The sequence below is a fragment of the Nycticebus coucang genome, chromosome 12 (assembly GCF_027406575.1).
Source record: "Nycticebus coucang isolate mNycCou1 chromosome 12, mNycCou1.pri, whole genome shotgun sequence".
NCBI lineage: Eukaryota > Metazoa > Chordata > Mammalia > Primates > Lorisidae > Nycticebus > Nycticebus coucang.
The window spans coordinates 4,912,842-4,938,256 of NC_069791.1; the positions used below are offsets into that span (position 1 = coordinate 4,912,842).

At 38.6% G+C, this 25,415-nt stretch overlaps 1 protein-coding gene across 4 annotated transcripts in view; it reads left to right on the forward strand.

Moving 5' to 3' along the window:
* The window catches only part of TAFA2 (TAFA chemokine like family member 2), a 480,911-nt gene extending 457,471 nt beyond the window's left edge, over nucleotides 1-23,440 (forward strand). For 2 of the 4 annotated variants that reach the window (XM_053555354.1, XM_053555355.1), the window contains exon 5: nucleotides 21,173-23,439. In XM_053555354.1, the coding sequence (XP_053411329.1) occupies nucleotides 21,173-21,184 (12 nt within the window). In that variant the 3' untranslated portion in view covers nucleotides 21,185-23,439. Of the gene's footprint in view, nucleotides 1-21,172 lie in introns of all 4 variants that reach the window. The other 2 variants (XM_053555353.1, XM_053555352.1) reach the window with 2 other exon arrangements.
* The last annotated feature ends 1,975 nt before the right edge of the window (nucleotides 23,441-25,415 follow it).

The following is a 25,415-nucleotide window of genomic DNA, read 5'->3' on the forward strand; positions in this document are numbered from 1 at the left end:
CCCTGCTCACTGGCCTTGTCTGTAGTTGCAGAAGATACTGTTCCCTCTGCCCGAAATGCTCTTCCTCCAGCTGTCAGCTTTACTGGCTCTGATGCCCCTAAACTTTTACTGACCCCTCACATTCTCAGTAAGTATCACTAGTCTATGCCAACCAAAAGTAGACATCTCTGCTTCAAAATATCTCTCTTCTTCTCAGATTGATTTTCTTCCTTTTAGCACGGCCTAAATCACATTAAAATTGTTCTCACCATGTCTGTGATTTGTCTAACTCTCTAGAGAGCCAGTTCCGTGGGGACAGTGATTTTTGTTCTTTTCTTCATTACCCAGGCAGTGCCTGCCCTTAGTAAGTGCTCAAAAGATGTTAATCAAATGATGGTGTTTAAAGCCCCAAATGGGAAACCATTTTAAACCAGTAGAATGACCGTATTTTGACTGGATGGATCGGGAACTATAACAAATAGTCTGAAACACAGACTATGTTCTTTTATTTTTTCTTTATTTATTCATAGCTGTATACATTAATGTGATCATGGGGCACCATACACTGGTTTTATAGACTGACACATCTTCATCACACTGGTTAACATAGCCTTCCTGGCATTTTCTTAGTTATTGTGTTAAGACATTTATATTCTACATTTACTAAGTTTCACATATACCCTTGTAAGATGCACCACAGGTGTAATCCCACCACTCACCCTCCCTCCGCCCGCCTCCCCCCCTCTTTTACCTCCCTTTCCCCCTTCCCCCTATTCTGAGGTTATAACTGGGTTATAGCTTTCATGTGAAAGCCATAAATTAGTTTCATAGTAGGGCTGAGTACATTGGATACTTTTTCTTCCATTCTTGAGATACTTTACTAAGACGAATATGTTCCAGCCCCATCCATGTAAACATGAAAGAGGTAAAGTCTCCATCTTTCTTTAAGGCTGCATAATATTCCATGGTGTACATATACCACAATTTATTAATCCATTCATGGATCGATGGGCACTTGGGCTTTTTCCATGACTTAGTAATTATGAATTGGGCTACAATAAACATTCTGGTACAAATATCTTTGTTATGATGTGATTTTTGGTCTTCTGAGTATATAGACAAATTATAGGATTGAATGCCAGGTCTATTTTTAGATCTCTAAGTGTTCTCCAAACATCTTTCCAAAAAGAATGTATTAATTTGCATTCCCAGCAGTGTAGAAGTGTTCTGTTTTCTCCACACCCATGCCAACATCTCTGATCTTGGAATTTTGTGATATGGGCTAATCTTACTGGAGTTAGATGATATCTCAAAGTAGTTTTGATTTGCATTTCTCTGATGATTAAAGATGATGAGCATTTTTTCATATGTCTGTAGGCCATGTGCCTGTCTTCTTCAGAGAAGTTTCTCTTAAAGTCCCTTGCCCAGCCTGTGATGGGATCACTTGTTCTTTTCTTGCTAATATGTTTTAGTTCTCTGTGGATTCTGGTTATTAAACCTTTGTTGGAGACATAACCTGCAAATATCTTCTCCCATTCTGAGGGCTTTTGCTTGCTTTACTTACTGTGTTCTTGGCTGTGCAGAAGCTTTTTAGTTTGATCAAGTCCCAGTAGTGTATTTTTGAAGCTGCTTCAATTGCCCGGGGGGTCCTTCTCATAAAATAATCGCCCAGACCCATTTCTTCAAGGGTTTTTCCTGCACTCTTTTCTAGTATTTTTATAGTTTCGTGTCTTAAGTTTAAATCTTTCACCCAGTGAGAGTCTACCTTAGTTAATGGTGAAAGGTGTGGGACCAGTTTCAATCTTCTACAGGTTGCCAGCCAGTTCACCCAGCACCATTTGTTAAATAGGGAATCTTTTCCCCACTGAATGTTTTTAATTGGCTTGTCGAAGATCAAATAACAGTAAGTAGGTGGATTCATCTCTTGGTTCTCTATTCTGTTCCAGACATCTACTTCTCTGTTTTTGTGCCAGTACCATGCTGTTTTGATCACTATCGATTTATAGTACAGTCTCAGGTCTGGTAGCGTGATTCCTCCTGCATTGTTTTTATTTCTGAGTAATGTTTTGGCTATTCAAGGTTTTTTCTGATTCCATATAAAACGAAGTATTTTTTCAAGATCTTTAAAGTATGACAGTGTAGCTTTAACGGGGATTGCATTAAAATTGTATATTGCTTTGGGTAGTATACGCATTTTAACAATGTTGATTCTTCCCAGCCATGAGCATGGTATGTTTTTCCATTTGTTAACATTTTCAGCTATTTCTTTTCTTAGAATTTCATAGTTCTCTTTATAGAGATCTTTCACGTCCTTTGTTAGATAAACTCCCAATTATTTCATCTTCTTTGGCACTACTGTGAATAGAATAGAGTCCTTAACTGTTTTTTCAGTTTGACTATTGTTGGTATATATAAAGACTACCAATTTATGAATGTTGATTTTGTAACCTGAGACGCTGCTGTATTCCTTGATCACTTCTAAGAGTAGAATACCTGGTGCTTTCCAGATATACGATCATATCATCTGTGAAGAGTGAAAGTTTGATCTCTTCTGACCCTATGTGGATACCCTTTATCACCTTTTCTTCCCTAATTGCAATGGCTAAAACTTCCATTACAATGTTAAAGAGCAGTTGAGACAATGTGCAGCCTTGTCTGGTTCCTGATCTGAGTGGAAATGATTTCAATTTAACTCCATTCAATACAATACTGGCTGTGGGTTTGCTGTAGATGGCCTCTATCAGTTTAAGAAATGTCCCTTCTATATCAGTTTTCTTAAGTGTTCTAATCATGAAGGGATGTTGGATATTATCAAAAGCTTTTTCTGCATCAATTGAGAAAATCATATGGTCTTTGTTTTTTAATTTATGTGCTGAATTATACTTATAGATTTACGTATATTGAACCAGCCTTGAGACCCTGGGATAAAACTGACTTGGTCATGATGTATAATTTGTTTGATGTATGGCTGGATTCTGTTTGTTAAGATCTTGTTGAATATTTTTGCATCTATATTCATTAGTGATATTGGCCTACAATTTTCTTTTCTTGTTGGGTCTTTTCCTGGTTTGGGGAGCAGGGTGATGTTTGCTTCATAGAACATGTTGGGTACTCTTCCTTCTTTTTCTACCTTTTGGAACAGGTTGAGTAATATAGGTACTAGTTCCTCTTTAAAGGTTTGGTAGAATTATGACGTGAAACCGTCTGGTCCCGGGCTTTTCTTTTTAGGGAGGTTTTGTATGGTTGATGCTATTTCCAAACTTGATATGGGCCTGTTCAACATTTCCACTTGATTCTGGCTAAGTCTTGGAAGGTGACGTGCTTCCAAGTGTTGGTCAATTTCCTTCATATTTTCATATTTCTGAGAATACAGTTTCTTGTAATAGTCATTAAGGATTTTTTGGATTTCTGAGGAGTCTGTTGTTATTTCGTCTTTGTCATTTCTGATTGATGAGATTAGAGATTTTACTCTTTTTTTTCCTGATTAGGTTGGCCAAAGGTTTATCTATTTTATTGACTTTTCAAAAAACCAACTTTTTGATTTATTGATCTGTTGTATAATTCTTTTGTTGTCAATTTCATTTAATTCTGCTCTAATTTTGGTTATTTCTTTTCTTCTACTGGGTTTGGGGTTTGAATGTTCTTCTTTTTCCAGTTGCTTGAGATGTCCCATTAAGTTGTTAACTTCATCTCTTTCCGTTCTCTTGAGGAAGGCTTGCAGTGCTATAAATCTCCCTCTTAGGACTGCCTTTGTGGTATCACAGAAATTCTGATAATTTGTGTCTTCATTGTTGTTTTGTTCTAAAAATTTGGCAATTTCCTTCTTGATCTCATCCCTGACCCAGCTATCATTCAGCATGAGGTTATTTAACTTCCATGTTTTTGTTTTTTTTTTTTTTTGTAGAGACAGAGTCTCACTGTACCGCCCTCAGGTAGAGTGCCGTGGCGTCACACGGCTCACAGCAACCTCTAACTCTTGGGCTTCCGCGATTCTCTTGCCTCAGCCTCCCGAGCAGCTGGGACTACAGGCGCCCGCCACAACGCCCGGCTATTTTTTTGTTGCAGTTTGGCCGGGGCTGGGTTTGAACCCGCCACCCTCGGCATATGGGGCCGGCGCCCTACTCACTGAGCCACAGGCGCCGCCCAACTTCCATGTTTTTATATGAGTATGCAGATTCCTGTTGTTACTGAGTTCAACTTTTATTCCATGGTGGTCTGAGAAGATGCAAGGAATAATTTCTATTCCTTTAAATTTACTGAGGTTAGACTTGTGACCTAAGATGTGATCGATTTTGGAGTATGTTCCATGGGCTGATGAGAAGTATGTGTATTCAGTTTTGTTGGGATGAAATGTTCTGTAGATGTCTGATAAATCCAAATGTTGGATGGTTAGGTTTAAATCTAAAATTTCTTTGCTCAACTTCTTATTGGAGGATCGATCCAACATTGCCAAAGGAGTGTTGAAATCTCTGACGATTATGGAGCTAGAGGAAATCAAGTTGCTCATGTCTGTTAGAGTTTCTCTTGTAAATTGAGGCGCATTCTCGTTGGATGCATAGATATTAATAATTGAAATCTCATCATATTGAGTAGTACCCTTAACAAATAAAGTGACCATTCTTATCCTTCCATATTTTTGTTGGTTTAAAGCCTATTGTATCTGCAAATAAAATTACAACACCTGCTTTTTTCTGATTACCATTTGCCTAAAATATGGATGACCATCCTTTCACCCTGAGTCTGTATTTGTCTTTTAAGGTAAGATGCGACTCTTGTATGCAGCCAATATCTGACCTGAGTTTTTGTATCCACTCAGCTAACCTCTGCCTCTTTAGAGGACAGTTTAAGCAGTTCACATTAATGGAGAATATTGATAAGTCTAGTAAAATTTTGGGTATTGAGTTTTTCGAAAGTCCAGTGGACATTTTTAATCCTTTTGCCACTGTGGAAGTTGGATTTTGATCAAAAGTTTCTGAGTGCGTTTACTTTTGTGGTAGAGCATTAGGTTGGTCATTATGGAGGATAGGTCTGAGAATATCCTGAAGAGCTGGTTTGGTTATGGCAAATTTCTTCAACATATGAATGTCATTAAAGTATTTAATTTCTCCATCATAAATGAAACTCAGTTTAGCTAGATACAGGATCTGGGGTTGAAAGTTATTTTGCTTTAGGATATTAAACATCAATGACCACCCTCTTCTGGCTTGAAAAGTTTCAGCAGAGAGATCTGCAGTCATTCTAATATTCTTCCCTTTGTAGGTAATGGGTTTCTTATGTCTGGCTTCTTTCAGAATATTCTCCTTCATATTAACTTTAGTGAAGTTAATTATGATATGCCTTATTCAGATTGAGTCATGCTGGGGTTCTGAAACTGTCTGCTATCTGAATTTCAGAATCTCTTGGCATGTCTGGAAAATTCTCTTTCATAATTTCATGGAGAAAGGCCTCTGTGGCTTGCAAGGTCAATTTATCACTGTCAGGGATTTCCAATGAGGCGGATATTAACCTTCTTTGAATTATCCCAGAGTTCTCTGAGAGAATGATCCGTTTTTACTCTCCATTTCTCTTCCTCTTTGAGAGTTTGGGAGCTTTCAAAGCCTTTGTCTTCCATGTCACAAATCCTTTCTTCTGCTTGCTCCACTCTGTTACTGAGGGATTCTAGTGTATTTTTCATATCTTTGAGGGCTGAAAATTCTTGCTTCAGTGCGTCAAAATCTTTGGTGGTTTTGTCTTTAAATTCATTAAATTCTTGGGACAACTTTTGAATTTCTCCTCGAATTTCTAATTCCGACTTTTGAATTGCTGCTTGAATTTCTAATTCAAAATTTTCCTCCATTTTGCAATCCAAATTCTGAATTTGATTTCTGACTTCTTGGCCAGCTGTTTATGAATGGGATCTTCAGTTACATCTGCCATATCTTTCCTTGGGATGGGGGGTTGATCTATTTGCTTATTCATGTTACCAGAGTTTTTTCACTGATACCACCCCATGATTGTTTTAAACCATTTGATTTTTCCCCTGGAGGTTTGTTGAGGACCCATATAGTGCTATGGCCTGAGAAAGTGGGGACCTGTTAGGTGTGGGGCTAAGTGGTTCTGTCTTGTTTTCAGCTGGCTCTGTTTGACCCTAGTGAAACAGTTACTCTGGGTTGAAGTCTCAGCTGTGGAGAAATACCAGCAATTAAGACACCCCACCCCCTACAGGCAACAATTGAAAAAGGAAAATCAAACCTTTCTACAACCAGACACCCAGGGCACCACCTGAATAGTCCTTGGGCGATTGGCTCAGTTCAAAAGGTCCAAGTGAATTGTCTCAGTCAGTACCTGTCTCAGGTGGGAGAGTTTAAAAGGTCTCTGGCAACTGGATTGCAGGGGTCTGGTGACTACTCCGATATGGCTTGCTCCAGTGCTGCGTGCAGTCAGGAGCCACCCAGCAAACAGATCAGTCTGGGAAGTTTGATGCCTCCTTCCCCACCTTGCATCTCTGTCACACCTAGTCACTGATAGCCCCACAGGGCTGTGAACCAGTTGCCTGTAGTGAACAAATACTCCAGGGGTTTGCATCTGCCTGAATCACAAGGAAATCTATTTCTGTCCAGCCAGGCCACTGCACTCTACCTCTATCTAGCAGGGGGAGGTGAGGCCTGACAACCTCGGGCGCTTGATGGAGGCTGGGGGGTGTTCACTCAGTTCCAGCCCCAACCCTGATTGATGTTACTGACAGAACAGAGCAGAGCAATTTTGTGGGAATTAGTTTCTGTCCCTGCTAAACTCCCCTGTAAAAGAGAAGCTGTTTTGAGTTCCCAGAGCCTGTGCCTCAGGCCCTGTCTTTGCTCCTGCAGGTCTGTATTTGGTTACCTGTCAGATATAGCCTCCTGTCTTCCTTTGTCTATAGGCTGATGATCCCCTGAGGGCCAGGTGCATCTTAGGCTCAGTAAAGCGGGCCTCTGGGTCAGCCCCGCCCTGGGAACTTCCTGTCTCTGTGCATGTGTTTCTAGTCCCCTCGCTCCACCCAGGCTGGTACCGCCGCAGGCAAACCCTTTACTCATGGGGCCTGCGTTTCTGTCCCAGATCTGTTCTGTGGTGGTTGCCACCTGAGTAGATGCCCGGCCTCCTCTGGTTGCCCAGGGAGACGGGGTGTGGCTTCAGAATATCCGGGAGTGAGCCCTATTGTTGCTAAAAGACTGCTCCTGCTCTCCACCTTGGGGCACCACCAGTCCAGTGTTGTTCCCTCTCAGCTGGCTGTCCTCCTCTCACTCCTGTGCTCCAGAGTCAGCACTGACCAGCTGCAGTTTAGGCCCTGTCCACACCACTCAAGAAATCACCCAAGAATCTGGACTTCTGGGGGAGGCCTCTAGACCTCAGAGTGAGAGTGGAGGGGAGTGCTGGGAGCTCAGTGTTGCAGGTAGAGAATATATACAGTTTTATACAGTTTTATGCCTGGCTGGAGAATGCTGTGGCACCGTAGTAGTGGAGGTAGGTCCAGTTTTTAGAGTGTCTCTTCCGTGGAGTGTAGTGGAAGGACCTTTGAACTCTGCTCGTGTGTTTGTGGGGCACTCCAAGCCATTCTCATGGGGGAAGAGACTCCCGTCTGCTTGGTGATGGATTTAGTACTTTTGTTTGTATGCTTGGGGTCGCAGCTCGCCTCAGCAGGGTTGATGTGCATTCTTCAACCTTTTCTCTTGGTGCAGCTCTAATCCACCAGGTTACTTGCTAAATTTCTGTCCTTCAACTCTCCTTTTGGACGGGAGCCTCTGTGGAAAGCTGGCTTCAGTCAGCCATCTTGTCTCCACAGACTGTGTTCGATGGTGTTTAAAGCCCCAAATGGGGAACCTTCACTGAGACTCACACTTGTTGCTGGCATGAGTCTCTTGGCAGTTTCACTTAATGGTTTCAGCTTCAGTTTCCCCAGCTACACACTGGGGCTAATAGTAATTGCTAATAAAGACTAACAATCGTAACACCAATGAGTCATAAAGGGGACTATCTCACATAAAACCCTGAGTGATACAACACAGGGTGAAGTTCATAAAGCTGTCTAATGCCAGCAATTATAACTTCAGATATGGGAAGAAGGGTCATCTGGGTTTCCAATTCCTGGAGGAACAGAATGATCAGCTATTTTTGACATTCTAGTCAAGACTAGAGGATTTTCTGTACTTCTAATCAAAATTAAATTCTTTTTGCCTTTTAAAGTACCAGTCTCCATATTTAATGAAAAAAAAAAAGGCAGGGGAAATATTGGGCATCCCAAACCAAACCTAGAATATATAATTCTAAGTGTGTGTGGTGCCTGCACAGTATTACTTGGGAGTTGTGCTAGAGTGGGTGATTCTGTGTGAGTGTAGTGGTGCATGAATAGTATTATTGGGGAATCACAGTGCTAGAGTGTGTAATTCTGTGTGGTGTGTGGGTGCATGTGCAGTATTATTGGGGAGTCACAGTGTCACGGTAATCTCTGTATTTGTTTACTATGCTCCATTTATATTTGTTGTTATTTCATTTGCACCATTTTGTCTGATGTCAAGTGAGCATGTGATTCCTCAGAGTGGGACAATTGTCATCACCAAATAGTTCACGAAAAGAATTCCCTGATACTATTAAACAGCAGTATGGAAATGACTCAAGAGAGAAGTGTATTTTTTTAAATAGGATAATTTTTATCTGAAATGTTAACTGTAATAAATATGCCAGTATCAACCTTGATGTACTCATTTGGACATTTTCCACATTTCAAAAGATTAGTCTGATACCCATTAGAGCATCACAGATTGCTATTATCTCCTTGCCTTATTATTTTCAGGAATTAATTTTGTTTAAAAATCAGACCTTTTCCAAATGAGAATACATTTTTATATCTGGGGTGAAAATGTGAAGTTGAATGTCGGGACCTATGCATATCTATAATTTCAAATCTTGAAACCACAGAATCATGGGAATAATCCTAGAAAAATTAAAAATAGAGGAACTGACCTTCTGGGTCGCCTAATCATTCCCTTTGCTATTTACTGAGAATCTAAAGAGTAGCTGTAGTTTCCCTTCCTCTAAAATTACTCATCACTTTTCCCTTTAAACTTGTTTATTTATTTATTTTTTCACTTCTTAATTTATCTATCCATCCACCTACCCATCCCTCTATTGTTTCAATCTTTCATTTAATAAATATTAGGCATCATAAGTGTGCCTGAAATACTGCTTAATACAGTGGAAACAAAACATACGCTAATTATTTATGCTAGCAGTCTTTTTCTCCCGTAGCTCTTGGTCGGTGAAAGAAACAAACAGGTCAACAAGTAATCATAGTATGATTAAATACAGACATTTTATAATAGCACAATGACAAACTTTTGACTGGACGGATCACAAAGTATAAGATTTCTTTTGGGGTTTGACCCAGCATATTTTGTATGAAGCTAAAACAAACATAAAGATAAGGAAGCAGCAATGGGCGTATCGAGTCCCAGCCGGGTTAAATAGATGGGCATGGCCGGGGCTGAGCTTACGTCTTCTGGGGGTGCTTTGGAAGAAGGTGAGAGAAGTTGGGTGGGGAGGAGTCCAGCCATGAAGGGCCTTATATTAATAAATCATAAACAGGAGTTTGGAGATGAGATTTCTTTCTGTAAATGGAACACTGCTATAGACTTTTCAGGATGTGGGTGGCAAAGAAGAGGAGCAATTGCAAACAGCAAGACAGGTCCAGGAGACAAATTAGGAAGTCATTGCAATCATGCAAACTGGATAGAATAAAGGCCTTGAGGGAGACGGTGGCAGCACCACAGGGCGTAGGAGGCAGATTAGAAAGATACCAGAACCTGGGCAGAGTTAAAACACGGGAGAAAGTTGTGCAATTCTTAAAATTATTCAGCAGGAATATATAAAATTAAGAAGCCTAGACAATGTGCCTGGGACCAAAAGTTCCGCTCTTCCTCAGATGGTCATTTTATTCTTACATTTTCTAGTTCCATAGGAGAGATTTGAGAATAATGATGATGGGAAAAGAGGTCTGTTCTTACTGCTCAAAAACACAAAGTATTTCAAAAATTTGAAAGAATCCTTTTCTATTAGTTTTAAGTATTCTGACCTCTCAAGTTTATGTAGAAAATGTTCTCTATTTTGATTTTTATACTACCCCAAATCTTCTGTTGTCTGATTCTAAATTACTAGCCGCTCTGCCATGTGACTTGTTATATACTATGATTATTCATATTTTTCTCTAAACTATTAAATCATTATCCAAATATTTTAAATTCAAATAGTATGTTTAGATACCTCTGGAGTACATTGGGAAAGAGTGTAAAGAAAATTTTGGAAGTCTATCTGTATCTATAAAATGACATAGATATAGAATTATAACTGAAAAATACCCATGCAGACTGTTAATGAGGATTACCCAATTGGTAATGAGTAGTGAACCATAAAGTTGGCTAGAAAATTGAGTATCTATGGGTGACTAAATCCATACACTGGTTAAATAACTTGGTCCTGGCCAGGAATGGTGACTCTTACCTTATAATCCCAGCACTGTGGGAGGCTAAGGGGGAAGGATTGCTTGAGATTAAGAGTTTGAGACTGGCCTCTGCTACATACCAAGACTATCTTTACTAAAATATTACATAAATTAAAAAATAGCTGGGCACGATGGTTCATGTGTGTACTCTCAACTACTCGGGAAGGATTGCTTAAGTTTGGGAGTTCAAAGCTACAGTGAGCTATGATAATGTGCCTGTAGCTTGGTTAACTGAGAGAGACCTTGTCTCTAAAATAATACCAATCAGCAACAGCTAAGCTATTGTTACCCTATAAGTGTGTGTGATTCTAGTTCATTCTGCAGCAAATTATAAATTACTCTGGGCATGGGTGTTTAGGCAGATGTATGAATGGTTAAAATAAAATATTAAATATTTGAATTTTAATTGAATGTTACTATATAATACTTTTACTATTTTTTTATATTAAAGTGAGCATATGTTGATTTCTATGTATTTTCTTCCTTGCCTTTAAGGAACTTTATTCTTAGGCTCATGTTGAACGCTGCCCAAAATAGTTAGGAGAAGTGTTTACTGTGCTTGCTTTGATTTTCATAAAAACTGTTTATTTTAGGTCTTACTTAATGGATGTCTTCTTGAGATTAGAAATAATTTACTAAGTATTTATAATCCTCTAGGAGAGAAACAAAGCTATCCCGTTGTGACCTTTTTTTGGAGGTAAAGGACGTTATTGTCTCGCTTTACGCTGTTTTGAAGGCTCGTGTTCTGTACTAACCTGAGCAGTGGAGTACCCGACACGTGTTTGTTCCTTAGGCAAATGTGTAAAACTCTTCAAGTTTGAATGGAAACGTAGGAAGAGAAGGTTTCCACCATGGTGACAATTTTTGATTTTTCCATGTTCAAAAAACTTTTGGCTCCATTTTGAAGCACTAGTTGTGACGAATCCTAGGGTTGGTCGGATTCTAAGAAAGAGAGAGAAGTGTCATTGTGAAATAAAGATTCAAAACAACTCCAGAAATGAGCTCCCGGCTCCATCTGTGTCTCGCGGAGCAGCAGGTGTGTCCCTGAGTTAAGAGGGTTCACTGTGACCCTCTCTTCCCTGTACTTTCCTCAGCGCCACCCATTTTAGGGGACAGGGAACTTGGTACAGTTTCAGGGGATCAGAGGGCAAAAGGACTGCTTTAGTGGTTACTAAAGAAAGACACCAAATTATTTTTGTGGCAAAGTGAGGAGCGACACTGTTCCTTGAACAGAAACAGACGAAATTGAAGGACTGGGCCGCACGGAGCTGGGTGTGGTCACTGACTCTTCACTGCCCCCTCCTGTGGCTCTGCGGCCCTGCTTTCCAAGAGCGCCAACCCAGACTTCTGTTGGGGCACACCTGCTATTCTTTGAAGATTAGCATGAAAAGTGTGGAGCCGTCAGACTTTTACTCAATCTCCATAAACCAAATGAAGGTCACCATTCTTAACTAAATATGCATTCTGTATATATTTACATCTCCCCACAACTTGTTATCGTATATCAACATCTAAGAAATTGCAAATAGCTAGATTTAAAGATTCAACTTGATCGACTTTGGATATTTAACACTACTAAACTGAGGCGATTTTCGTTAGAAAAATCCAGGGAGGATTACATCTGAGGAATAGCAAAAAAAAAAAAAAAAAAGCATCCAACGTATTAAACATCACTGCCCATGCTACTTTGTCCTTCAAAAAATGGATTTCAGTTTGGAACTTATAGAAAGGGTTTGTTTTTGTTTTCTTTTTAATAAAAGATCTATCACATATGGAATGATTGTCTCTGAATTATTTTGAAGAGCATAGGGCTGGGGGTAGAAAGCGTGTGCTGCTTCTGGCCTGTTCTCAAACCCGGCTGGTATTTCCTCTGTCCTTCCACCAGTTACTTCAAGTCCTCTATGGAGTCACAGCAACTTACTCTTCATTCAGATGGGGATCTCAAGGAAAGTTTGTCACTGAAAGCCATTTATAATTGTAACTCCAACCAGATATGAGAGTTAAGAGAAAATGCTGCTCTCGTAGTAATCTCTAGGTTACTAGAAATTTGATTCCGAGTTTTAGCCCTTCTTCTGCCTAAACTTCTCTCACTTACCGTAAACTCATTTTAAGCACATTTTTACTGCTTACTTTTGCAGTGAGTCTATAGTTGTAGAGGCCGGTGATTATTGACCAGATTTTAACTTCCAAAGCTTTGTGGCAGAAAGTGGATACAAACTATCTGTTCAAATTACTCATTTGTAAATGGGAGGCAAGTCTAAAAAAATGAACCTAATATCAAATTTAGCAGATAAAGTACCTTACAGTTGAATTCAGAATCTTGACTGTCTCTAAAAATGTGCGAACTATGCTGGCATATGAAATTAATATCTCAAAAATACACATACTAAGATTTTCTCAGTTATTTAAAATAATGGTTTTCCTGCACCATGGATTTTTTGGATGTTCCCAAGAGAATACTGCTTTTTCTATATGCTGTTGCCTTTAGTTTTTATCTTTATTATTATTATTATTTTCTCCTCTACCTGAAACAAATAGAAAGTGCATATTCTGGGAGATTAGGTTAAGGAGAAGGAAAGTCTTGTCTTAATACTTTAAGTCCCAAAGGATTTCATTAACTAGCTAAAGAGAAAGTGGAGAAGGCTTTGTTTTGCTAACAATGGATGTTGTCCAGAGGGAACGTCATCAGTTGATCTGCTCCGCGGGTGAATGTGTGTAGATGGCAACACAGACAGTCATCTGCTCCCGTGAGTCACAGGGCTCATGGCCGGCACACTGCACAGCTTTCAGAGTTTAAGAATGAGTGTAGGTCCATCTGTTCAAAGATTCCTTTCCAGAAGAGATCTTCATTTACATAGCACAGGAAGCTGAAAGCTATTGACAGATGTTGTATTGTGATAAGAGCTCATGAGTTTTGCAATTCTTTTTTTTTAATATTTTTAATTTTTAATTTTTTTCTTTTCTTTTTTTTTTTTTTTTTTTGAGACAGAGTCTCACTTATTAACCCTCTATAGAGTTCCATGGCATCGCAGCTCACAGCAACCTCCAAATCCTTGGGCTTAGGAGATTCTCTTGCCTCAGCCTCCTGAGTAGCTGGGACTACAGGCGCCCACCATAATGCCCAGCTATTTTTTTGTTGCAGTTTGGCCAGGGCTGGGTTTGAACCCACCACCCTCAGTATATGGGTCAGTACCCTACTCAATGAGCCACAAGTGCCGCCCTGAGTTCTGCAATTCTAATATAACGATTCAGCCTCATAGAAAAATGAAGTCTTCATAGTGGTCATACCACTGGTGAATTTGGGTTACAACACGATGAATCAGGACAAAGTTTTGTCCAATTTGGAAATAACGCTTCTTAAGAAACATTAACAGTAGTTGGCGGCTGGAAGGGAATGAGAAGCTCTCTGAGTCCAACCAACTTACCAGACAGATAAGAAATCTGGAGAGGCAGAGATTGTAACTGAGGTAGCTAAAATTCTAAAACTAGCAGATAGTAATGTTTGTATGAAACTCTGGTCTTCTGACTGGTAGAATAAGACAGCCTCTCCCCAGTCATATCTAGTCTTCTGGTCCTCTCCAGAAGTCTAGGAAGGTTACGGACCAAGTCCAAGGAAATGTTCCATTTTGTGCTTTCACAATGGACACACACTGAGTCACACCTAAATATAATCAGTTAGCTACAGAAATGATCTCTGTTGTTTGAAACAATTATCTCTCCACTCACCCAAGGCTGTTTAATTCTTCAAGAATTTATAGAACAGGTAACTGAGAATAGTACTAGGTCATTTTGTGGAAATGCTGATTCTAGATGAAGAATAAAACATATTCCAAATGTTAAAATAAATGCTCAGGCAAATCCAGTGCCAGAAGTTTTTTGGAGGTAAAATTAAAATGTGGTATTACTATAGGATGGTTTTTAGGGTTATAGGAATCATCTCCATCACCATGAAAGTAAAATGTAGGCTTAATTTTTTATATAGATGGATATATTTATAAAGGTGATTCAGATGTCATTGTCTTGCCTTACCTGAAAGCTACCTGGCCAGCTTGCTCCTGCATGGGTATCTCAGACCAATAGGTGCTTTCCATTTTGTAATACCTTGTTGCATAAGGTGCTTTGCAATGGGACAAGTGCATTCGTGTACAGTTATAACGAACCTAATGGCAGCTTTTCTCTAGCTTAAATGAGAAAGCCTGCTACTGTAGAGTAATGATGTTTTAATGGCACATTTGGTGTACAAAAAGTGAAGCAAGAACTTAATTCACGTACTTGTGAGAGCTGCATTAAAAAATATATATTTGCAGTGAAGCAGCAATTATATTTCAAGGAAAGAAAAGTTCATTCAAATCAGCCTGTAGGATTATGAAGGTACTCTATTCTTCCTGTTACCTTTGTGGAATAAGTTAAATTGATTGTAATGTTGGTTTGAAATTGTGCCTGCTTGTGATGTTATTAAGCAGCCGTACTATAAAAATTAGATGTGTACTGAGATTCAACCTGCTGCCTCATCTTAGAAACATTGCAGGTTTCCTTGCCTTCCAGAGAAATGTTCAAATGTTGTTTAAATTATGTTCATCAGCCCCAAAATAAATGTTTCTCTAATAACATGGCTATTTCAGTGAAAAATTGACTCTCTTTTTTTAAATAAAACTGACTGTGATATTCACAATGCGCTCACTCTTCTATTCTGGTTGTAGGTGACTCATTTAGTATTCATGTGAACATAAATCCTGTTCAATAGTTCCCCATAATAAGATTTTAATAACCACATTGGAGACGAGAATATCTTATTTTGTAAATCAAGCTAATCTATAAGATTCATATTGCTGCCGCAGTGATTTGGCAGTGATTTCATGAATTTATGTAGACTGGCAAACTGAATGACCAAGATCCAGAAGGAATCTGGGACGTGGGGTAGAACTCAATTAAGGCAAAACAGTATCAGAGGAATCGCCAATAAAGGAGAAGGGAAGTTCCAAATCTGCATTGGTTTTGACGCAACCATATCCCATTTACTATTCGAGCCCAGATAAAGTACAGTGCTGATTTCCTAAATACACATCCTGCATGCAAAATCTGATGGCACCTGTGTCCCTTAGGAAGACAAAGAATTAGAGGGGAAGTGTGTGTTTGAGAAGACTAGCCACATGTGCTTAGAAATAATCAGAGGTAAAAAGTAGAAATGTGATGTGTTCAGATGCTTACAAACGCACACGCGTCTGAATAATAAGTTACTATATTGTCCTCATCGGGTGCCTAGTGGTGTTCTAAGCATGTGACCAATTTACTTATTTATTCTTCAGCTGATCCAACCTTATAATACAGACACTGACAGCATCACTGTTTTGCCCAGGATCACACAGTAAGTTACCAGCACATCTGAGGGTTGAGTGTAGGCAGCCTGATTTCAGAGCAAATCCTTTTAACCACTGTTCTTTCTTGCCTTGTCTGAAAAGACAGCATCCCTCCCAGAGCTAGCCAAACAGCATGTTTCATTCCAAATATGGGATTTTTTAAAATATATACCTCATCTCATTTACTTAGTTATTGTGTAAAGACATTTATACTCTGTACTAATAGATCTGACATGTACCCTTGCATTATGCACCATAGGTGTGATCCCACCATTCACCCTCCCTGATCTGACCTCCCCCCCTCCCCTCCCAATCCCCTCTCCCTCCTTCATTTTGGGTCGTAGTTGTGATTTATTCTTCATATGAAAGTGTCAGTGATTATAAATTTGTTTCATAATAGTACTGAATACATGGGATGTTTTTTCTTCCATTCTTGAGATACTTTACTAAGAAGAATATGTTCCAGCTCTATCCATGTAAACATAAAAGAGGTAAAGGCTCCATCTTTTTAAAGGCTGCATAATATTCCATGGTGTACATATACCACAATTTATGAATCCATTCCGGGGTCGATGGGCACTGGGCTTCTTCCATGACTTGGCTATGATGAATTGAGCTGCAATGAACAATCTGGTGCAAATATCTTTGTTATAAAGAGATTTTTGTCAGATATGGGATTTTTATTATTAACAAGACTATGAAAAGAAATAAGTGCAAGATGAGTTACTGTGAGTAATAGAAAACTGACTTTAATGAAGTCAATGTGTTTGTAGAAACAAGAAGAACTACACGGATGTCCAGTAGGGATCCTGCCCGTCCCCTTTTGTGCCCTGTTTAGGAATTGCCCCCGCACCACCTGCTATATTTAAAAAGCGTTTACTGGGACCGGCACTCTGCAGGGATTATCTGCTGTAATCATAATACTCTGTTACACACGAGGAGGCTAGGACTGGGGATTTCAATAATTTATTCAAGCCTACAATGTTAGCATGTGATAAGGTGGGGACTTGAATCCAGGTGTCTGCCTGACTGAGCCCAGACTGTTTGTCACTTTATACTTCTCACTATAACATGTCACCTCCCACTGATGACCTAGTCAGCAGGAGTTGAACAGAGAAAAAGGGAATTTTAGAGCTCAATTTTAGAGAATAAAATGATTTTAAGATTTAAGAATTTTACAGAGGAATAAGTGGACTCTTGAATTTCCTTCCAGCTTTCTAATTTGCTTTAACCTGTGGATAGACAGAGGAAATTTCACAATGAACAAGCTATAAAATGGAAACTGTAGCGCCATATGCCGAGGATGGCGGGTTTGAGCCCAGCCCTAGCCAAAAACTGCAATAAAATGGAAACTGTATAAAATAATGGACTTACCCTAATTTCAAATGTAATATCATATATGCCATTCATTTTATTTTGTTTTCTCAGTTTAAATTGATGAACTCACTTGAAAACATGATTTTAGTATGAGTTTTTGAGAAATCCAATCAGGACGCAATAATAGTTGTGTTGGCCTGGGAGAAGTGGATGCTCTGATCTTGAAGAATTAGCACTTTTTGCTTAATGTTGGCAGATTGGCTTTTCATGCTGGAGGGGGATAGCTTTGTGCTTGTGACTGGAGAAGCTGTTTCTATTCGTCATTTTGCCAGGGTCCAGTGGCCCACTCATTTGACTTACCACAATGGCTGGAGTGCAGCCCTCCAATAAGATTTACAGAAAGAAGAGCAGCTGTGCAGAGTATGGCCTTTGGAAGGGGAAATTTACTGAGATAGTGATTATAGCACAGGCAGCTCAAGGCATAACCGTAATGGCTCAAGGACCATTCCTCTCCCTCGTGCGATATTTTATATCTATTGCCCTCAGAACAGGAAGGCAGTGTGTATTCATGGTAGCAAATGCCATTTCCCATCTTGTAAAACCGATTTTATTGCAACCTTCTGTTTTCAGTTACTGAAAACTTGCTAAAAATCTTTGTTAGAAGGTAGAACTTTTACTGTTTGGCCATTTCTCAAAAATACGGCTTGAGTGAAAAGAGAGTGGTATTTAAGTTCTAAAAAGATGGCACTGCTTAATTTTGTATTTAAAAATTAGGTCTGCTTTTTAAAATGTTAGATCCTATAAGTATTGCTTAAGCAATTCTTGCATATCAGACTATTCCCGTTGATAAATCTACCAAGGATAAAACAGCATTGAATATGTTTTCCCCCAAGTAGCATGCAGGAATTTAAACTTGGGTTGCTCAGACTTATGTAATGAGTATGTAAATCATTAAAAGGCCAATTTTTGTTTGTTTGTTTAAGTTTTAATGTTGTTTTAAAATGCTGTAAGGATTTTGCATGTTAGGCTCTCTCTATTGGTGATGATGTGCCTCTATTCAGAATCACTTCCTGTATATTTTTAAGCCTTTTGTCTTGCCATTTCATTTGGTGTAGATCGGAGGGTTGTGGGGGAGGATGCTGATACTTGTTCACACATCATCTTTATATCACGTGGAAAAGCAAGCTGGAACTCCTTCAGTGTAGGCCTTCAACTTTTCACTAAATGTTTGTGTGATCTGTTCATTCTATTTTTGGTGGCTGTCTTGTTAATGCTTTGTGCATTAAAAAAAAACCCACCTCAAATATGGAATTTTTATTTTCATAGTCCTGCAGTGTTGACAAAGCTAGGAGTTTTATGAACAATATGACACGTGATTTTCACGGCCACACCACCACTCGGGCCTAAGCACACAGCTCTGCAAGCTCAACCATCGTCCGTCCTCTGGTCAAAATGAAATAATTACAGAAAGTCAAATCTAAAACAGATTGTCCACTTTTCACCTGATATTAGAAGTCATGTATGCCCTACCATTTCTCTCATAAAATGTGCAAGGGTATTTTTAAGATAAATAATCTAGGACTATTGTGTAAAGCTTGAGTGTAGGAAAAAGTCACTTTACTTTCATTGTAATCTATGCTTATTTTGACAATTATTTCTTTTGAGCCTGTTTAAATTTTATTGTCTGGCAATTCTTTTAGCTGATGGAAACATAGTATCATAAAAATGTGTACTTATGATATCTTCAAGGGTATGATCCTAAATATAGTATACTTATATTTACACGTATTTATGTTTCCGTGTGTATATATATATTTTATCTGTAGACATGGAAGAAAAATTCATTTTAGCTACATTTGCCTTTCATAGTATACTGTAGATTTGGATGTCTATTTATAAAGTTGTGTTAAAAGAAAGCTTTAACATATAAATAGTCGAGGGAGTCATTCTTCAGCTTTATTTAAACTAGTAGAGTCAAATATTTAGTGTGGGAAGGAGATGTAGGAAGCATCTACTCTGCTCATGGGCAGAGGACTTAGAGTCCAGCCTGAAGGGGCTCCGGGGATGGGTTTGCCACCTGCTTCCATGGAGCCAGCACAGTGTGCTCCTCCCATCCCCTTCTGCTGTGTTTCTCTGGGTGCCCATACGGAGTCCCCACAGAGGCTGGTCTCTAGCTCTGTCTCTGTCTCTCTTTTATTTACACACACACACACACACACGCACATGCACACACACGCATGTACATGCACACACAGATGCACACACACACATGCACACTCACACGCACACACACTCTTCTACACACACACATTCTTTCTTTCTCCCCCACCTATCCAACCCCCTTTCCTGTCTTTTCAGCGCTAGTTTTGGAAATATGGTCCACATGTTATGTTTCATAATTTTTCCTAGGGAAACTCCTACAGAATAGGATTTTTAGAAAAGGCCAGGCCATCTTTCTCAGCCAATGGAAGCAATGATTGTGCTAAATTAATGTTTATGGAGAAAGTTGATCTCACAATAATGTCTGTGTTTTTCACAAAGATCGGCTCTCTCCACTAGCAGCCTGTGACAGAAAGTCCGTAAGAATAGTCACATTTTCTTCCCACCTTCTTATACCAACTCCCTGGCTGAGATCCCATCACAGAACTTGTACACACCGACTGCTGAACGTAGACAAATCGATAATGACTTGGTTGCCCTGACTGAGATATTTGATCTGCGTCCGGATCTTAAAAGTTATTAAGCTGCTTGTGTGACCCTCCATCCTCTGTGGGGGGATGTGCAGGCTGACCTTCCTCAGGCATGCCCGCTGACCACAGAAGTGGCAAGGGGACCATCTCCGTGCAGGAAACGCATGTTTGATTTTTACGTCTCCCTTTTGTGGTATGATTTCAGATTAGCTAGGGCAGAGACAGTGTGGACCTGGCTTATTATTTTGTTTAATATATTCCCTTTTCACAGATGATCAGAAAACAATAAAACAAAACAAACAAAAAACAGGCTTTTGTAAATGTTTTATCAGAGGACACATAGCTGTGTCACTTAATGGATAAAATCAAAGTGCCCACAATAATTTAAAAAATCACTTTTCGTTGTAGCCATTGCTATTAAAGAACTGTTAGGTAATTCTTTCTAAATACTTTATTTGATTTAGAGTAGAATTATAAACTCAGTGCCACAGCAGAAATCTCTCCCTGCCCCTCTTGGCACCCCCACCCCATCTTCCTGTGCATTTATCTGTTTCTCTCTCTGTGTTTATGTGGATATCTGTATGTATCAAGTATTCCATCCATCTTTGTTTTTTTCCTGCACACAAATGTTCTTTGGACTTCAGTAGTTGTGAAAAGTCAGTATGAATCATCCTCCATAATATTCGAAATAGCATTAATAATATACTCTAATCCGTTTTATGAGAATTTTTAGGTACCCTTGAAATCTGGTAAAACATTTTCCTATTCTTCATTGTTTCTCTCCACAAATATATTTTTGTCTTCATGAATAAATGATTTTTTTGGGAATATCATTGAGTCCAACAGGGCCTCAATTTTTAGACTGTTTATTTCGTGAATGGATCTTGTGCAGCTGACCCCCCAGGGCTGACTTGAGAGTGTGGTCTGATCCTGTTGCTGTGAGCGGAACGTCTTTCTTCACTGACGCCCAGTACAAAGTGCTGTGATCTTCAGGTCTGCCCATCCCGTCTCTGCGACATCAGGGATCCCACAAGCATTCTGGTTTGAGAGAGGCATCATTGCTGCCAGTTGAGATTATCCTGGTCATGGTAATAGCCATTTGGGTAATGTGAAAGTTGCTCCAAAAATATTGTGAAATGATAATGATAAAATATTGGTATATTTTTATAAGCTGGAGACACCTGAATAAGGGTAATCCTTTAAAATTCAGCAATGTATTTGATATAGCAAATTGCAGGTGTTTGAGTTACGTGTTACTGTCTCGTGTTTTGTTTTAAGTCTGTGTTATGAAAGGCTAATTATATTTCCTTCCTCCTTTGTAGGTAACCCATTAACTAAGGCTAAGTCAGGTGCCCCTCAAGGCTGATTACATGGGACGTATGCACAGAAACTTAACTCCTGAAGTGACCTGCAGGAAGATTTTTATACTGCTCGGGAGACGCACTCCAGAGTCTATTTCTAAAGGATTTCTCTGGACTCTTTCTTGAAATCAAGACTTTCAAAAAAGATATGAACTTCTATGTCATGAAGATTTAATATTCAAACTGTGTTCAACTTGTAAAATTGCCACAAGAATTTGAACTTGGCATCCTCAGAGGTGGTGAAGAGTTGTTTTTTCCAGGGTGAGGTTAGAGACAGTCACCTTTTGGATTATCGGCTCCAGATGTGACGACTGTTCTTCTTTCTGAAAGCTGTCTCCCGATTGCGCTGTTCTCCCATCATGGACGTGTTCCTGGGCCCCGTGTTCCTTGGCTAGTGCAACTACACACAACTTCAATGACAATTTTTTTTTTTCCTGAGAACTTCTTTGGCATGGTAGACTGAGACAATTTTAATTATATTCTAATACTGGAGCTCGGAAGGCCTACATGTTTTAACATCTTAAATTTGCTTTTGTTAAAGGAATGGAAATATATATCCACGTGTAATAACTATTGTTGGCAAGTAATAGCTATCTGAGTAAATCAGTCATATAAGAATATATAGACAAGCTGACATATCTCCCCCAGGCTAACAGCGCCCTCCTGCAGCTCTTTGTCAGTTAGATAGGTAGTAGTTAGACCTGGATTGCCATTTCATTATATAATACTTTTATCTCTCCAGCACACTCCATTTCAGTTTTTTTTTTTTTAAGTAGGCTTTTTCTTTAATTTTTTTATGTTTACTTTTTCCTTTCACAGAAATCAGCAGTGAACAGTCATATTATTTGGTCGCCTTCAGTTTCAAAAACTTGCCAGGGTGGCAGGTCAGTTTCTGGTTTCTTAGCTTGAATGTTACTGAGATTTCTTCTGGTGTTTCTGTTTTTAAACTGTCCTTTCTATCTCATTTTAAAAGACTGTCTCTTCCTCAGCCCCAGTGACTGTTTGAATGCTTACATATTTGTTCAGCCTGTTGGTAGGAAAAATTGTTCATTTGTTTTGGCCTCAAATTTATAAATATTTGCTTATAGTTGTCTCATTCAAATAATTTCTTAGGCCAGTATTTTGTCCACATTTTTGTAGCCATTTTAACATTTGTGGTTTTCAGTGCTACAGGAAAGTCATAAATATTTAAAGGCCTTAAACATGTATGTACTTTTTCCCCTAAGTTATTACAGAATGTATTATTTTATACTACATTTATGTTGTTTGATTTGTGATGTGAAGGGAGAGAAGAATGGAAATTTCATAGCCATTCGTAATAATATTGTGTGAACTTATAATTTGAGGGAACATAAAGGGGTAGACGCCTGTGTTTTACTCATTTTAGACTGTTCAGAAGATGTTTCAGAAATTGTCCTATTAGAAGTTCTGTTATGTAGAGAAGATGTGGAAATATTTTGTTATTTTAAAAACTCACTGACATGGCCAGTTAGGCACCGGTTTTTCCCATAATGGAGGCTCACAGGTCCTAAAGAGCTTTAGTTCTTAGTTTGTAACAATATTCAAAACCCAGTATGTTACTCAGACTCTTTTTCTTGGGAAGAACAATTAAAAGTATAAACTTTGTTAAAAATTAAACTTAAAAAGCATACTTCTGACATCGACCTACAAGTCTGCTGCCTCATAAGTACATGAAATGAAATGTTTTCCTTCTCCGTTTTAATTATGCTCACAGCTAATTAGATGGCTCCGAGTGGATTTTCACAATGCCTCGACTACATGAAATCATAAAGAAAAGACTAACAATTGTGCTGGAGTTTTTGCATCAATTAGAATAGCATTAGTTTTTCTTTACAACAAAGATGAAAACTACTTTATTTTAGAAATTATGAATTTGTCCTAGGTTTGTTTGAATCATAATGCTTCTCATTTTTAAAACAATGTCCTCTAAAAAACACTGGAAATTCTGTATAATATACAAGTGTAATACATGCATATTAATAGAGAAAAATACATGAAATTTCAAATATACTAACTAGATTATCCCCCATAAGATAATGTTGTGACTATTCAGAAAAGGTGAATAAAATTGGAATATAAAATGAACTGTCTTTCATAAGTTATATTTGGAGATCTGTTTTCTTGTGTTTTATTTTAAAAGCACTTCAGTTATTATCTAGGAAAGCTTTGAACCCATGAAGAGGCTGACATAAATTCTTCAATTTTTTAAATAAAGATCCATAGCAAATCTTGCCATGTCACAAAGTTCCGATGCTTGATTTGCGTCTTTGCTAGGAAACGGTTGAAATAGATACATGTTTATACTGGTGCTAGTTGCTCACATCTTGACTATGAACTTAATTGGCATCATTTTTAGCAATATGGAAAATTCATTTTATTTTGGTGACTGTTAGACATTATGCACTGTTCTTCTTTAAATATGTATTATATATGGAGATTATTCAACTATTTCACAAATATGACTGATTCAGCCTTTAAGTTTTTAGAAAGACTCTTTATTTTAAAATAACTTGAGAGTCACAAGAAGCTACAAAAGCTAGCACAAAGGGTTTCTAGGAGAACTTTCCCCACTTTCCCCCAGTAATAACATTTTGCAAAACCATAGAACACTGTCAGAAGCAGGAAAGTGACATTGACATACTATTACTAAACTCAATACAGACCTTACTTGGATCTTACCAGTCTTCAAGTGAACTGTGTGTATGTGTGTGTGTGTGTGTGTGTGTGCGCGTGCGTGCGTGCATGTGAACATGGGTTAGATAATAGTATGAGAATGTGGGCCCATGACAGACCAATCTCTCCCCTATTTTTGGAACAGCATCATATAGTTTTATTTCACTTTATTTTCAAGCGCTCTTAACACAATAGAAACTTCCAGTTTTAATATCAAACAGCACCATATATCAAATTTGGTAATGGCTTTCAAATATGGCATTGGTTTTAACGGGAGGGAAGAGATCTGAGATGCTGCATCTATGGTTAAAATTAAAAGAGAAAAAAGACTTTGATCTTGTTCTTTTGTTTCCCCTCAGTAAATCTTGCACTGCTGTGCCATGCTATACAATTGGGTTTGACTGTTGATGATACACAACAACAGCTGACATCATGGTAATTAATTGAATGAGCTCATGAGATTGATCTTTTTAAAGTTTAGATAATTTTCTCAAATCTTAGAGGATGCATCCATCTGAAAGAGCAATATACGCAAAGACAAGCCCTTTGTCATTTTGACTCACTAAATGGAGAGAATTAAAATGACATCAGACAATCTGCTTAGAGAAATGGACAGGTTGGGAGAGATGTGTACTGGTCCTCTGTACCCCTCACCCACATAGAGAACTCACAGTAGAACATTACTGATTCAGACTAGGCTCTTCCTTCCTCCTCTTCCCCCTTCCCTCCCTTCTTTCTTCCTCCCCCACCTCTTGCTTTACATGTATAATAAGGGAAAGAGCGTTAGAATAGCTGTATTTACAGATTGCTTAGAGCTTTCTTCCTTATTGCTTTTACCTGCCTGTGTGAGACTGTGAACGGTAGAGTACAGACATTACAATTATCTGGCATTTAACTCATAGTTATTGAATTCTTACTAGGGACAAGCACATCAGGCTAGATTCAGTTTTGGGATTAGCTGGTTTAGTCTTAAGAATGGCTTTTCAGATTATTTCAACAAGTAATTTCTAGATGCCCTACATGTGCATAACACTTGTGTTAACCAGTGAGAAAGTGAGTACCTAAAAGATTTAGAAGTATTTTGTTTTGATTTATTCATATCTGTTTTTTTTAATATATTGAAAGTTATTAAATGGTATGTTCTATGCCTTGAACGTTTTCCTGGAATATGCAATTTGTTACACATAGCGATTGAACGTCATTCTAGAAGTTATGTGATCAAGGCAATGCATGTCCAAGCTTTCTTTTTTTTTAAAGACAGATTTTTTTTTTTACATTTTTTAAAAAGCAAAAATGAATTTGAAAGTCTTAATGAAGACATATTGGGGGTATGAAGATACATTAGAGAGGATTGAAATAATCTAACAGAGAGCAATTGAGGTCCTGAGCTTAAACTGTAACAGGTGAAATGATGGATTTCAATTCTTGTTGCCATTTAAATTATTTGAGGAATGGGGCATTTGGGAGAGAGAAAAATGTGAGACATTGCTGTGGGCAGTGATGCTGACCC